The sequence below is a fragment of the Passer montanus genome, unplaced genomic scaffold, assembly GCF_014805655.1.
Source record: "Passer montanus isolate IOZ18808 unplaced genomic scaffold, ASM1480565v1 scaffold38, whole genome shotgun sequence".
NCBI lineage: Eukaryota > Metazoa > Chordata > Aves > Passeriformes > Passeridae > Passer > Passer montanus.
The window spans coordinates 297,415-311,026 of NW_024368596.1; the positions used below are offsets into that span (position 1 = coordinate 297,415).

The 13,612-nt window shown below is 51.4% G+C and overlaps 3 protein-coding genes across 5 annotated transcripts in view; 1 reads left to right on the forward strand and 2 right to left on the reverse strand.

Annotated features, from left to right (window-relative positions):
- Positions 1 to 709: 709 nt before the first annotated feature.
- Positions 710 to 4,369, reverse strand: TMEM35A (transmembrane protein 35A). Its single transcript, XM_039717472.1, has 2 exons — positions 4,032 to 4,369; positions 710 to 1,241 (listed from the first exon to the last, which is right to left on the reverse strand). The coding sequence occupies exons 1-2, from the start codon at positions 4,149 to 4,151 to the stop codon at positions 855 to 857; spliced, it is 507 nt and encodes a 168-aa protein (XP_039573406.1). The 5' UTR covers positions 4,152 to 4,369; the 3' UTR covers positions 710 to 854.
- Positions 4,370 to 5,964: 1,595 nt separating this feature from the next.
- TRMT2B (tRNA methyltransferase 2 homolog B) lies at positions 5,965 to 12,347 on the reverse strand. Of its 3 annotated transcripts, none has more exons than XM_039717615.1 (13): positions 12,030 to 12,347; positions 11,907 to 11,993; positions 11,121 to 11,175; positions 10,547 to 10,666; positions 10,037 to 10,136; positions 9,818 to 9,888; positions 9,232 to 9,378; positions 9,014 to 9,108; positions 8,274 to 8,488; positions 8,074 to 8,175; positions 7,787 to 7,906; positions 6,795 to 6,894; positions 5,965 to 6,222 (listed from the first exon to the last, which is right to left on the reverse strand). In XM_039717615.1, the coding sequence occupies exons 1-13, from the start codon at positions 12,101 to 12,103 to the stop codon at positions 6,096 to 6,098; spliced, it is 1,413 nt and encodes a 470-aa protein (XP_039573549.1). In that variant the 5' UTR covers positions 12,104 to 12,347; the 3' UTR covers positions 5,965 to 6,095. The 3 variants fall into 3 exon arrangements, with proteins under 3 accessions (XP_039573549.1, XP_039573548.1, XP_039573547.1); XM_039717614.1 differs by having other exon boundaries at positions 11,907 to 11,987; positions 12,018 to 12,347; XM_039717613.1 differs by having other exon boundaries at positions 11,907 to 12,347.
- Positions 12,348 to 13,083: 736 nt separating this feature from the next.
- Positions 13,084 to 13,612, forward strand: part of LOC120506110 (40-kDa huntingtin-associated protein-like) — a 1,921-nt gene continuing 1,392 nt past the window's right edge. Inside the window, exon 1 of the mRNA XM_039717260.1 lies at positions 13,084 to 13,608. Within this exon, the coding sequence (XP_039573194.1) occupies positions 13,123 to 13,608 (486 nt within the window). The 5' untranslated portion in view covers positions 13,084 to 13,122. The remainder of the gene's footprint in view (positions 13,609 to 13,612) is intronic.

Here is a 13,612-nt window from a genome sequence, read left to right on the forward strand (position 1 = left end):
AGTAGCTGTGGGAGGGGACAAAAGGAACTTGCAGGGAACTGGGGAGCACAATGCTACTTGCCAACATCAGAGAGATACTTTGGAGTCCTTTGGGCAGTTCCACTCCCCATGCCCTCTCCAGGCACCCTTACTCTCTGCCAAGAAGGGTAAAGAGATAACACTGCCTGGTGTGAAGCAGGCAAAAAATTACTGTTATCAGGCCATTGTCCCAGTTTTGGAGCCTCTGCACAGAAATACAGAAGATGTAAACAGAGCATTCCATGTTTTCTCTGGACAAGCACTCCATAGAAGGGACTGGGCACAGAGGAAGCAAAGCCCAAGGAATCCCTCTCTCCAACAATTTTTGGTAACAGGGTCCCTTTTACCCCTTGACCATGGAAAGGGAAAGGCAGATGTGTGTGTGGGGCTGCACAGGGACACTGGTCAGGCCTGCCCAGCCTCTGCTCCGGGCAGCAGCAGCACCCAGGCCAGCTGTGCTGCTGTGGGCTCGGGGCTGCTCTCAGGAGCGATCTCCCCACTGCAGCAGGGCCAGGGTGGCCTGAGCGCCTGCCCAGATGAAGGGTCCCAGGCTGGGTTTGCAGCTCCTGCTGAGGCCAGCACTGCTCCAGCCGGGTTGCTGACTGCCTCCAAGCTGTCCCTGCGGAAGCTAGCTTGTGTTTTTCTGCATTACAGGGCAGCAGCAAAAGCAAGACTACAGTGTAGACATACCTTGTATCTCTCAGACCCCAAGCGCAACTTTATTTAGACAGACCAAAAAACAAAAAAAAAATGCAAGTAGGTAAATAAAACCAAATTTTCTGGGTGATTTTGGAGAGAGCTGCCTCGAGGGTCCGTGTTTCCTCACGTGCACTCAACTAGGACACCTTCACTTTGCCTTTCTCGGGGGCTGCTTCGTGGATGAGTGGCTGCTCCTCCCCGTTCACCGACAGCATCCTCTTGTCCGGCGGCAGCTCCTCGGGCTGGCGAGCGATCAGCAGGCGGCAGGTGAGCAGGATGCCAAAGACCAGGGCGTGGGCGTAGCGCTTGAGGGGGTCCCCCACGAGCTGGTGGAAGAAGAGCACAGCCAGCACGAGGAGGAGCAGCAGGAAGTTGGCCACGTCCTTGGGGCGGCCAGGCACCAGTGTCATGACAATGCCGCACGCCACTTCCAGGGCGCCGATGCTCTTGCGGAGGAGGATGGAGCTGACTCCCATCTTCTTGAGCATGGGCAGGGCCCGCACGTAGCTTTTGTAGGCTCGTTTCTGGAAGCAAGCAGCCAAGGACATCATGAGAGAAACCAAAGGCAAAGGTGACTTCCATTGAAAAAGACTGATGTGCAACATGACCTAAAAATTATTCCACTTGTCACAGACCCCTCTGGCACAATACCCCAATCTGTAAAGCTTCTGTTTGGGGGTATATTAAAATGCCAATCTGCAATTTCCCCTTTCTGAGCTGTTGTCTCCTCACTGGAAAACAGTTCTGCAACCTCTCATCCTCCTTTGGAACTACAACCAGGCCAGGTGTACCTTACCCCAAAATCTGAAGTTCCGATTGCTGAAATTAGTAGTGCAGAACCCTGTTATTAAAACAAACAAACCTCTTTCTAAGAGTACACTGTGTTTTAAAATTGACTAATACACGCAATCCCTGCAAAACCAAAGCTCAGCAAGTAAATACAAGTATCTTTCTACTCCAAAGCAAATTTACAATATTCCAAAACAACTTAAAGTAGTTATGGGCAGTGCAGGCTTAGGGTGGGACTAAACATCAAAGCTGAGATTCACCAGTCCTATCCTGTGCTTACATACCTTCATGATCCTTTCTTTCCTCAGGTGAAAGCAAGCTGACATTAGACATTACTTGTTCCCTGGTTTATGCTGGATTTAGAAGCACTGTAAGCTGCAAGACTCAGCCTGCTTTTGGGGAAAAAAACAACCTTTGTCCTTACACATGCCCAGGTTCTTGCATTTGAACACTGGGTTCTGGTGGCCTTACTGTTTCATTTGGGTTTTTTTTTTCTCTTTTTGTTTTGCAATCAAGTATTTCCTTTATATTTATAGATATTTTAATAAGGCTCCTATATTCAGTGTGAGCCACTGCAATTATTTCCACTTATACTTGAGGATAAAATCCCTGAAGACATTCTTGCCATTGTGTTCTCTGTTTTCCAATCAGCGTGAGGGAAATGGAAGCCAAATCTCAGTTACAGGATTGTTCAGCTCTCACAGGCACTGATCAGACTGTGGATTTACTTCCATACAATTTTGGAAACCTACATTACAGGCATACAGAACTTTCCCAGGTCTCCATAGATTTTGATGCTTCCTTCTGAGAGGAACTGATGCTTCATAGGTGGTTAAAAAATATCCAGCATTGTCATTTTTGCTACAAAATAACTGAAGATCTCATGGCATGTTTACTCAAAGTGTTTGCATTGTAAGGATGTATTTTAAACCATCAGTGACTAAAACCTCAGAGAAGAGTATTTTTAGACACTTGTGAAAAATACAACATTTTTAAGAAATGTACTATAAGCATGTCCTAGAGTACTCTGGTATTTTAGGTATTTTAATAGGCAAGCTAATGTAGTTTTTTGCTGAATGAAAAACTACAGGTTTGCTGTTTTAGATAGATAACAAAGGTTCTCTCTTTGCTGGGGGCAAAAAGCCATCCTTATGGCTTAGCAAGGTCAGGTTTTTTCCTAACTGTCTGAATGACCTGACAGAGCACCATAGGATGTAGCCCAGCAAAGGCAGGAGAGCCTAATATGAGCCATGAATATGTAACATGAATATGGACTATGAAGAATAATGGTGCTGTGTAATACCTGCTTTATAAAACCAGAGATCATTTCTACCTGCAGGCCTGACTCTTGATAAAGCAGCAGGGGACACAGAAGTGAAATATTTTACAGAACAAGCATTTTGCAATGCTCCTAAAGTCTCTGTGCTTTTTTTTTTTTTTTCTTTCTGTAGGAGAAGCTTAAGAGCTTTGTTTTCTAGGGGTTTTACCTCATGTGTCTCTTGCCTATGAGATACTTCTTGGGGATTTTCCTCTGTGAGATCCCTGAGCTGGGCTGCAGACTAGGCACTGCAATTCAGATGTTATTTGAGAGCTAAGGAAAAGCAGCTGGGCAGGTGGAGCAAAGGGAGAGAACAGAATGTGCTGGAAACTTCCAGCACTATTTTTTTAAGGGCACAAAAATTATAGTAATCTTTTCAACCACCACAATAAATAACTGGGGAAGGGGGTGGGGGGGAGCAGGAGAATAAATAAACACAGATGAGGAAGCAAAATGTGGCAGCCAGTCCCTCACCTGCCTGCAGCTGGCAGAGCTCTGCAGCAGGGCTGGCCCTGAGCAGAGAGGAGCATAAACCAAGTGAGAAACGAACACAGGTGAGAAATGCACACAGTGACTTCTCCCTCCTCTCCTCACCCCTTTCCTCTTAGGTGAGAGGGGGAGAGCCTCATTTCCCAGGCCAAAGAGAATAATAAGAAGACTGTTAATAATACCTTCCTCTGCCAGCTAAGAATCTCAAAGCATTTCACAATCATTAATTAATCCCTGCACAAGTCTGCTGAGGTAGGGACAGTAAGTGTCATTATCCTTGCTTTAAAGCACGGAATTTTCAGGATGAACATCTGCCAGAGCTGACATCTGCCTTTCCCACCCCCATCCAGTGGCTAGGTTTCCCCTCGGGGATCAGCTGCATGTCTGGCCCTCCTGCAGGCCTTGCTTTTCCAGACCCTCGTGTCCCCACCTCCTGCAGGCTGTGTGTGCTGTGCCACCCCATCCTCCCTGCCTCCCCTCGCCATCCTTTTCCACAGAGGTTCCTCCGTGCATCGGCTCAGCCGGAGCCAGAGGGCTGCCAGGATTTGCTGGGCACTGCTTTTTATTGGCTTCTCTCCATGTCTATCAAGCAACGGGTCAGATCAGCTTCTTCCCGCTCGGGGCCCTCGCTCGGGGTTCCAGGGCGGTCTGCCACCCCCCCGTCCCCCGCTGCAAGGGGTGAGCCCTCCGGCACCTCCCTGCGTGCTGCCCCGCTTACCATCTCATTGTAGGCATCCCTGCTGAGCCGGGGCGTCAGCTTGATCGTCCCCATGAAGACGAAGAAGAGCCCCAGGGCCACCGAGAGGGCGACGATGGTGATGGTCCTGGGAGATGCCATAGAGCCGCAGGGATCCGCTCCTAGCGAGGCCTTGTGGCTCTGGTTGGCAGCCCGGGAGGGAGCGAGTCCGTCACCATTGAAGGCTGTAGGAATAAAGCTGCAGAGGCAGGAGGATGACAGCGGGAGGGGATTCAGCCTCCTCCACTCGGCAACCCCTGGGTCCTAAAGCCCTGCAGCCACAGCCAGGCAGCGCCAGGCGGGAGAGCAAGAGGAATTCACCTGCTTTTTCCTTGCGTGCTCCATAAACCGCCCACAGAAAGCCGAAACGGAGTCAATGCTAGGGATGTGGGATGGCAGCCAAAGGCAGAGCACAGTGCTCATTAGTGGGAAAACGAGGACATGTTAGCAGAGGGCACAGGAGGAGCGTGCTGTGGAGGAGAAGTGGGCAGGGGTCTCTTGTACGTAGAGAGCTTTCAGTTTCAGATATTCGGATGCTCGTACACAGCAAACAACATATTGCTTCATTTATTTGCACCAGGAAAGAAAAATAAATGTTTTGTCTCTGTGGTGCTCCTGGAACCTGAGGCTCAAAAGGGAAGGTGAGGCCACTTGTGTCACCTGCCCCCACTGCTGATAAAACCTATCCTGTAGGTTCAGCTATCCAGAGGCTAGTGGAAAGGTTTTATGATCCTCTGGTACTTTCTGATTTAAAGTAATTTTCTCCCCTGCAATTAATGCAACAAATTTCCTTTTGACCAAAACCTAGTAGAAATCTATTCAGATCTCACAATGAGAAACCAAGGTATAATTACACAAAACAGAACTGCAGGAATGTTGCATCCTTCGGTATAAAATGAAATCAAGAGCCTGCAACAGTGTGTAAAAACCTACACTCATGGGATAGTGCAAGAGTGACACTTCCTATGCCTGTCAGGAATCTCATCATCATTCCCTTTATGGTGCAGTAATCCTTAAATCCTAAACACATGTATTTTGAGCCCCCATGGCTTGAGAACTGGTTGCTGGTATTATTCAAAGCTGAGGTCTGGAATTAAAAGTCTGAAAAATCTCCTAGTTTTCTTGGCAGTTTATCAGCCTTGACTCAAAATATTCTGGGACACACAACAGAAGGGAATTCTGCTCAGACTCCCCTCCACATTACAGCAGCTCCATCTCTGGAAGAGCTGGAGAAATATAACAACACTGTAAGCAGGACAGGACACATACAAAACAGAAGAAAAATTTTAATTAACTATTGCAGAACATCCTGAAGAGGAAAAATATTGCAGCTGACATTTTCACAGGGCACTTCATACTTAGGCATCAGGAATCATTAGTGGAGAAGGGGGAGGCAGATGTGAAAAGAGAGATGCTGAAATCTGTTCTCTTTATTTTGTTTTATAGAAAAATCTCATTGTCGAAGCTGGTGCCTCCTCCGGGCAGGGACCCCAAGTAGGAATCCCTGGGCTTTCATACTCTTCCAACTTAAATCTCCCACAACAGCTCTGACCAGTGGAAAATTAGACTCTGGTGTCTACTCATTGCTCTCTGGTTTGTGCAGAGTCTGTGGGTGAGAAGCCACCCACACCCAGCCAGCGCTGCACGTCCCGTGTCCTTTGTTAGGGACAAGGTCAGCGCCCATTCACGGCTCCTTGCCTGGGGCTCCAGCGATTTCCCACTACCCAGGGCACAACTTGCAGCTCGAATGCCAGCTACAGATTCCTCAACACAGGGAGAGAGTCTTTTCCAGGCTGCTTTAACTAGCAGCCCGAGGTTTGCAGGGGAAGGAAGGGTGATGAAGTGCTACAAAGAACCTTTCACCCCAGAAATCCAAGTAGATCTTTACAGAACAGTGTTGCTAGGCAACCCAAAGTAAGAGAAAAACCAAAATTATTTATTTTTATACAACTTCACAGAAAATAAGTTAAAATCCTAACTACATTGGCTCTTCAGGACAGGAGGAGGTTGCTTCCCAAGCTCTCAGAGCTCATTCCTGTCTCCTTGTCAGCGGGTGAACAGCAGCACCAGCTCACAATGAACAGTGTGAGGAAACAGGTCAAAAGGAATGGCCATCACGGGGGCAAATGGCTCCCCTGCCAGCTTCTTCCGTGGGTCAGGTGGGCAACACAGCCTGTGGGAAGCAAAGAACATCCTTTAGACCAGTAGCAGAAGCCTTCCCACCACTGGTATCACAATCCAAGGGGAACCCACACAGGAGGTATCAGGTGTTTGACTAACATTCCTCAGAATCTGCAGCTGACACTGGCTGAGGTGTGGAACTGTCAATACAGAATCCCCAACCAGCTCGGAAAACCTCAGGGAGAAGCTGAACAGTCAGTGGCAAGTTCAAAGCTCCTTTTCTCACAAGCCATCCCAGCTGACAGACACTCAATTTTCAGTTTTAGGCAGACCTTATGGCTACCTGCAGACAGATTTATCACCTGGGTGTACCCCAGCTAAAGGCTGGGGTAAAATAAAGCTACATGATTAACCCCTAGGCAGGTGACAAATCCTCTTAGCTTCCCTTTCTTGGAAGGGTCAACCTTCCCATGGACTCTGCATCTCACATACAGATGTGCTTTTTTTTCAGAGGGATGCACAGTGTCATTGTGCCATGTTTGAATTATTTTCTATTCCTCACTGATGCCTTGTCTAGACTTAAGAGGGCCTGTCACTGAGCTCCAGAGAAAGGAGAGTGCTCACTCGAGGAAGTTCCTCATGGCTTCACCCTCGGGCTTGCAGGAGATGTAGAGCAGCCTGCGGATGGCCCTGCAGTTCCGTATGGCTCGAACGACCCTGTAGTCTGCAAAAACAAAGAGCCTGCTTTCCCTCCACCACCCTGAGCTCTCCAGAAGGGATGACTGCACAGCACAGAACCATCAAAAATACAGATGCATATTTTGCCATGTTCTGTCTCAGATGAAGGCTCTCAGGAGGCCACGGGTGTGACCACACTGCTGACAGCTTAGCCAGTTTGGCAGGCAGGGCAGAGCAATGGGAGAAGTCCCTCTGCTTCCCAGGGGGATGGAGGATGAGAGAAAAAAATGTTAATTAAGCAAAGGCATAGAAAACCTTCCACACACATTTGTGAGAGTGCATCTGGGCACCAGGACCAGTGTGTGACTTCCCAGCACACACTCCAGGGGAGACCACTGAGACAGTTTGAGGGCTGGGTTATTCAGCCTGGGGAAAAGAAGGTAAGCAAAGATTCATTTACTATCTCCAGGGACCTTATGGGGCATTACAGATAAATGAGAATCTTCTCAGATGGGCATGAGAAGAGGATGAGAAGCAACAGATGTATGGCAGCAAGGAAAATCCTGATTAAATATATTAGGGAAAACATTTTCAGGAGAGGGGATACACCCTCAGCTAGGCTTTATATCCCTATGCAACCTCATACAACTCTGAAGTTGGCCTTGCTATAGTTGGAAGATTGCACCACAGACCTCCAGAGGTCCCCTCTCACTTAAATAATTGTGTGAGCCTGTGAAAGATGGGAAAAGGGTTAGAGCTAAAGAGAAAGCATGATGAAAGCACTGAAAACAGCAGACTTTATGGGATTTGAGCTGCTGTCAGTAACAAGAAACAAGAGACTAAGCAAGGGAAGGGTTTGGAGCCAGTATAACAGGTCTCACAGCACTTGTTCAAAACTTTCTGTTTACAAGATAAAAATAAATAGCATTTTCTCTCACGTAGGCCAGCCCGAGAAGGGTTCACCACAGCAACAAGCGGTCGGGCATCCTCCCACGATGCCAGGAGCTGTGGTAACACAGCCTCTGCCTTTCCACTGTGGAACTCACAGTTTGAGATCCCTGTGAAACAAAAAAGCAACCACATGAACTGAGTCTCACCCAGACTTAAGTATGAACCACTCTTTGCTGTGTGAAGGTAACTGGTTAGGGTCCCCCTGCTCACTTCTACTCTGATTTTTCAGCATTTAGTTTGAAACTTTTTTTTGCCACAGCAAGTTTGAGCTCACCATTGAATGCTGCATTCCACTCAGCATCCTCTATTGCCTTCTCCACCACCTCGACACCAATAACCTTGGACACTTGGTGAGCCAGAGAGAGACCAATTGTGCCTGGAAACAAAGAACTCCATACATTCATGCTGAAGAAACGCCTTCCCACCGCAAGGATCAGCTCTAGAATGCACAGCTCTAGGAGCCCAGGACCCCACCTGTTCCACAGCAGATGTCAAGGAGGACAGTGTCCCCAGTAGGCTGGCAGAGCTCCCTGACTGCCTGGTACAGAAGTTCTGCTCCAGCCGTGTTGACCTGGAAGAAGGCGTCTGGAGAGATGCGGAACTGCAGGCCCAGCAGCTCTTCCAAGATGTGCGGTGCTCCGTGCAGGAGCTGGAAGGGGGACTGCTCGTGGGGACAGCGTGTCATGGTGCTGGCAGAGCACACAAAAACAGCTCTGAGAAGGCAGCAGAGAGGAGCTGGTTTCCATTCCCAGGGTGCTCATGGGCAGCAGAGGATGGTTCATCCCCCCAGCAACTTACATTTCATGTGAGCCTTTCAACAGGATTAAAGCATTTTGATTCTTTGTAAGGGATCTGGGACTTGCACAGTCTAAATTTTATTAAAAGTATCAAAATGACTTAGCAGAAGGCAGCATTCCTCAAGTCTATTCCCCAGTTTTGCTGCTAATGTGATTTACTGTTTTGGGATAGTCACTGGAAGTTTTTTCTTTAAGTTTCCCAGACTCATAATTCCCAGAGGTAGACCCATAGTGTGTTCAAGTAAGTCTGGAAGTATAAAAGATAGGCCCAACTTAAAGCCACATCTTCAAGAGGGATGCAAACATCTCTCATTCTCTTCCAGCACTCCCTGAACTGGTGGAATTTGAATTTGGCCAGAAAGGGTAGAAGAAGGAGGTGTCTTTGTTTCCACTCATTCCCCCTGTTGAGGCACTTACCTCTCTTGGAAATAAAGTGAAGTCAAGGCACAGACTGCTCCAGGCCCACATGTGAAGAACTCCTTCAGCAATGCTTTCTGAGTAGCCAGTGCCTCCTGTCAGGAGTGAGAAAGGAAAAGCTGCCTCCTTGGGTACCCTGATGGGACCCCTCTCCCAGCAGCACAGCCAGCAGGCTCAGCTCAGCCAGATGTGCCTCCTGCCTGCCCCCAGGTGCTCACCTGGCCCAGCTGCTGGGGGTGGAAGGTGATGACAGCCATGGTGTGGCCACAGCGGGTGGTGCGAACCACGAGCTCTCGCCAGTGCCCGCCTTCATGGAAGAGGATGCAGGAGTCCAGGGGGGAGTGACAGATGAACTCCTCATAGCACTGAGGGAGGGGAAATGGCACCCTTAGCACCATGAAGACAACTGCCCTGCTCTCAGCCCCCCAGGCAGGCAGCCCTTCCACCACTGTGCTCTGCTTTTTCTGTTTGATTTCAATACACTGGCTGAACGCTCCTTCCAGGCTCTTGAAAGACAACGTGTCTTAATAACTTCAATTTGCAATTCTTATGTATTTTAATAGATTGGCAGGAATTCATTGTCACTTGATTAACTTCATTACTTGGCACACTTTATGGGCTGTAATATCAACATGTGAATTTATATAAAAGTACTTATCCATCAACTAGAATCAGGCATGAAAATTTTCAGAACATGAAAATGGACTTGAAAACACAGCATAAGTAAAATTACAGTGTTCTCCCAAGTAAGAGTTACTGCAGTCTCCATATTCCACAGTGAAGGAACAGACATGACTTATTTACCTGAGCTACTTGTTTGTGTTTTGAGGGTATGTTCTCCACATGGTTGGCTTTCACACAGACAATATTCCTTTCTGTTGAGAGATGGATAGAAATTTAACTGCTCTGGTTCTGGGCACGTAAACCACTGTAGCACCTGACGTGATAAACTGTGGAGAGTCCTCTCCCCATTTCCACAGCCCATGCCAGCAGTTTTCTCTGAGTTTCTTGTCCTGCACTGACCTCTGCCAGTTCCCACATACATCCCCACAGTTTTGGGGTTCCCATCTGGCCCTCGGTTCACAGAGAAAGTCGATTTGTTTCGGTAGCCATTAATGATGGGCTGAGGGAGAAAAGAAGGAAAAGCAAAGCCTTGGATTAAAAGAAAAAGCAATGGAGGAAAGCCAAACCCCAGCCTGGTTATTCTGTTGCCAGCATTGAAGATGTATGTGAATGGGCAAAACACAGAAACAGAGCTTGTGCACAAGAACCCCAGTACTACCCCTTGGGGACAAGAAGTGGCTCTGTGACAATGGTGACAGGTTTAACAGGAGGCCTTAGGCACAAAAAAAAGGGTTTCTAAGCACTGAGCTTATGTCACTCTTGGGCAGTCACAAACTGCAAAGCACAAGTTAGCAAGGACTGACTCAGACACACTCTCTGCAAGCAAATGATGTCCCCCATGAGACTCTGAGCTGTTGAGTAAGGACTGTTCGTGGCTCAGAGGGAAGAGCATTCCCATGGGACACTCACCGAGGGGACTACAGGCTGCAGAGGACAGCAGAGCCCACCAGGTTTCTGTGCATCTATGCCCAGCTCCTCAAGACGAGATGCCAGTGTCTGCAAAATCTTCCTCTGGCTGTCATGCTTTACCTGCAGAGGAGTTCTAAGGCAGAAACACTCTCACAGGACCACACGATGGTGGGCAGCTCTCCATCACCCACCTCTGAGGAGTCCAACAGGAGGGAAAACGGCAAGTGAAAATATAGCCCCGGAGGAACTCTGCCCTTTTCATAACCATAGAGAAACAGGAAGAGTGAAAAATCCTGTGTCTGTGGTCCCCAAATACTGGCCTGGAACACTTTGTCTAACCTGAAGCCGCAGTGAAGCAGAGCAGTCCCACACAGGACAGGATCACTGTGCAAATGCCATCCCCTGTACTACCAGGAACCTCCCAGTTCCATCCTTCAGAACAGCAGGACTGAAGCAGCTGTAAATGGGGTCTGAACACTTTGCAGCATTAAGATGCTAAGGACTACTGCTCAAGGGGATAGGAGGGACAGCTGGGGCAACACAACGGAGCAAAGTCTGTGTAAACACATCTTACCTGCAGCTGCTCTTGGTAGGAAAGTCTCCACAGGGGTGTCACTGCATTTGCTAACCTGGAAAGCACAAGGCAGTGCCCAGAGCTACTTGAGTCCCCATTCCTATGGCATAACATCCCTGTCAGCTACTTCATGGGCAGGACTGTTCTGGTGTGCGCTCTGCACCAGGCTGTGAACATCCAGGGAACCACAGTGGAATGCACAGTGTGTGTAGCAGGAGGGAATTTCAAGCTGCCCATTCTCACTGACCTGACCACCCACACAGAAGCAGTTTAGAGATAAACCTCAGAATTTGCCACTACTCATATCCAAAGCAGAACAAGCAAGAACAAAACACATATAAACTGGATAAAAAATCCCCAAATATACATATCCTAAAAAGACCCCAAAACAGAGGTGAGGCTGATATGATTCAAGCACTCAAACTGAGTCTCTGAGCCCATTGGGAACACCACCTCACAGCTGGGTAAGTTGCAGCTATTCCTTTCGTATGATTTTTGCAGCTGCTTCCAAAACACCCAGTGCCAACTACTCTGAAGTCCAGGACTGCAAATCAAATGGACTATCACTTTTTGCTTGCCAAAATGACAACTTATCTGCTCCTTTCCTCTCAGAACTTTTCATTTGTCTTCTCCACTATCCCCTCCCCAGGCCAGACTCCAGGCAAACGAGCCGAGCCCTGGCTCTTCTATCCCTACCGGGTGGGAGCAAACCCCCAACCCACCACGTTCGCAGCTTTAGGCGCTTGCTGCTTTGAAAGAACGCTTTTCATTTTGGCAAAGCCGTACCTCTCCTCCCAGGAAGGCTCTGTCAGGCTGCAGCTGGCTCTGGCCTTTCCCCTCCGCTCCCACGTTGTCGCTGTGGCTGTCAGCAGGCTGCGGGGCGGGCGAGCGGCAGCGGGCAGGCCGGGCACGGGCACGGGCAGGGCGAGTGGCGGCGGCCGGAGGCGGCAGCGCGGCGGCCGCAGCGCCCAGACCGGAGCCATGGCAGCTGCTGGGGAGCCGGCCCGCCCCGGGACTGCTCCGGGCAGCGACAGCGACCCGCTCCGGGCACAGACCGGGACTGCTCCGGCACAGACCGGACCCGCTCGGCCAGCGGCACCGGCGGAAGGGCGCGGTGGGAGCCCAGCCCCGGCCCGCTGGCAGGGAGGGCTGAAAAGGCTGAGCTTTCAGCCCCGAGCCGGCGGGACACAAAGTGTCACAGCGGCTGCGTGGCCGCGCTGAGCCGGCCCGGGACAGACGGAAGGGGCTCGGTGCCAGCTGCCACGGAGCCTGTCCGGTGGGATGCCCAGGATGGCGGCGTGGCTGCCATTCAGCTCAGCTCGCAGGGTGGGTACATGTGCTCATATGGACAGAGTGCGAGAACAGCCTGTCCCAGCCGTGCCTGCAGCAGCGGCTCAGCGAGCAGGCAAGCGCACCTGGTGCCATGCTCACCTAATCTCTCCACCACGAAATATTTTCCGAGTCAGATGTGGCTTATTTGTTTAGGGACCCCAAGGATTCTCTTGTCCAAGTGTCTACCTGTCATCCTTTGATGTCACCTAAAATTCCTGCCGCCACGCATCCTTTGGCCAAGGGGCTCACCCACTCACTTGCTACCACTTGGGTGAATTGTTCTGTGAACCTGGCTGCTGCGGTTTCCCCCAAGGGCTCCAGAGCCTGACCCGGTCCCGGTCCCGGTCCCGGTGGGGCCGGAGCAGTAGCACAGATCCTCCACTCCGCAAGGGGGCGCCACACGGTTAAGGCCCGCTGCAAGCCTGGGGCGGTGCTCACCGCGTTTATCCACTCTCTGTGGGCGGGGCGTGTGCCGCATGGCCGCGCCCATCGTGCGCGGTGACAGCTGGGACTCGCTGCCGGCAGTAGCCGCGCCCTCGCCACGCCCCACTGTCCACGAGACGCCGGCGCGGGCGCCGATTGGCCGGCGGCGCGGGGCGGGGCGGGCGCCGATTGGCCGGCGGCGCGCGGCGGAGCGCGGCGCGGCGCGTCAGTTCCGCGCAGGGCCGCGATGCTGTCGGCGGCCGGCGGCTCCGGCCCCGGCGGGGCGGGCGGCTCCGGGCCGGGGCTCGGCGGCGACGGCGATTTCCTGTCGCGCTACCGCCTGGTGTCGGCCAAGCTGCGGCGGCGGTTCCTGCGGAAGCCGAACGTGGCGGAGGCGGCGGAGCAGTTCGCGGCGCTGGCGCGGGAGCTGCGCGCCCAGGAGAGCCTGCCCTACGCGGCCTGGTGCCAGCTGGCCGTGGCGCGCTGCGCGCAGAGCCTGTTCCACGGCCCCGCCGAGGCGGCCGCGCTGGCCGAGGCCGCGCGGCTCTTCCTGCGCCAGGAGCGGGACCTGCGGCAGCGCCTGGGGCTGCGCGGCGGCTTCGGCGAGCACGTGGCGGCGGCGCAGAGCTGCGGCGCCTTCGCCGCCCGCCTGCACCTGGAGCGCGGGCAGCCCGCGCTGGCCGCCGGGCCCTGCCTGGAGCTGGCGGCGGCGCTGCGCGACACGGGACAGCCCGCCC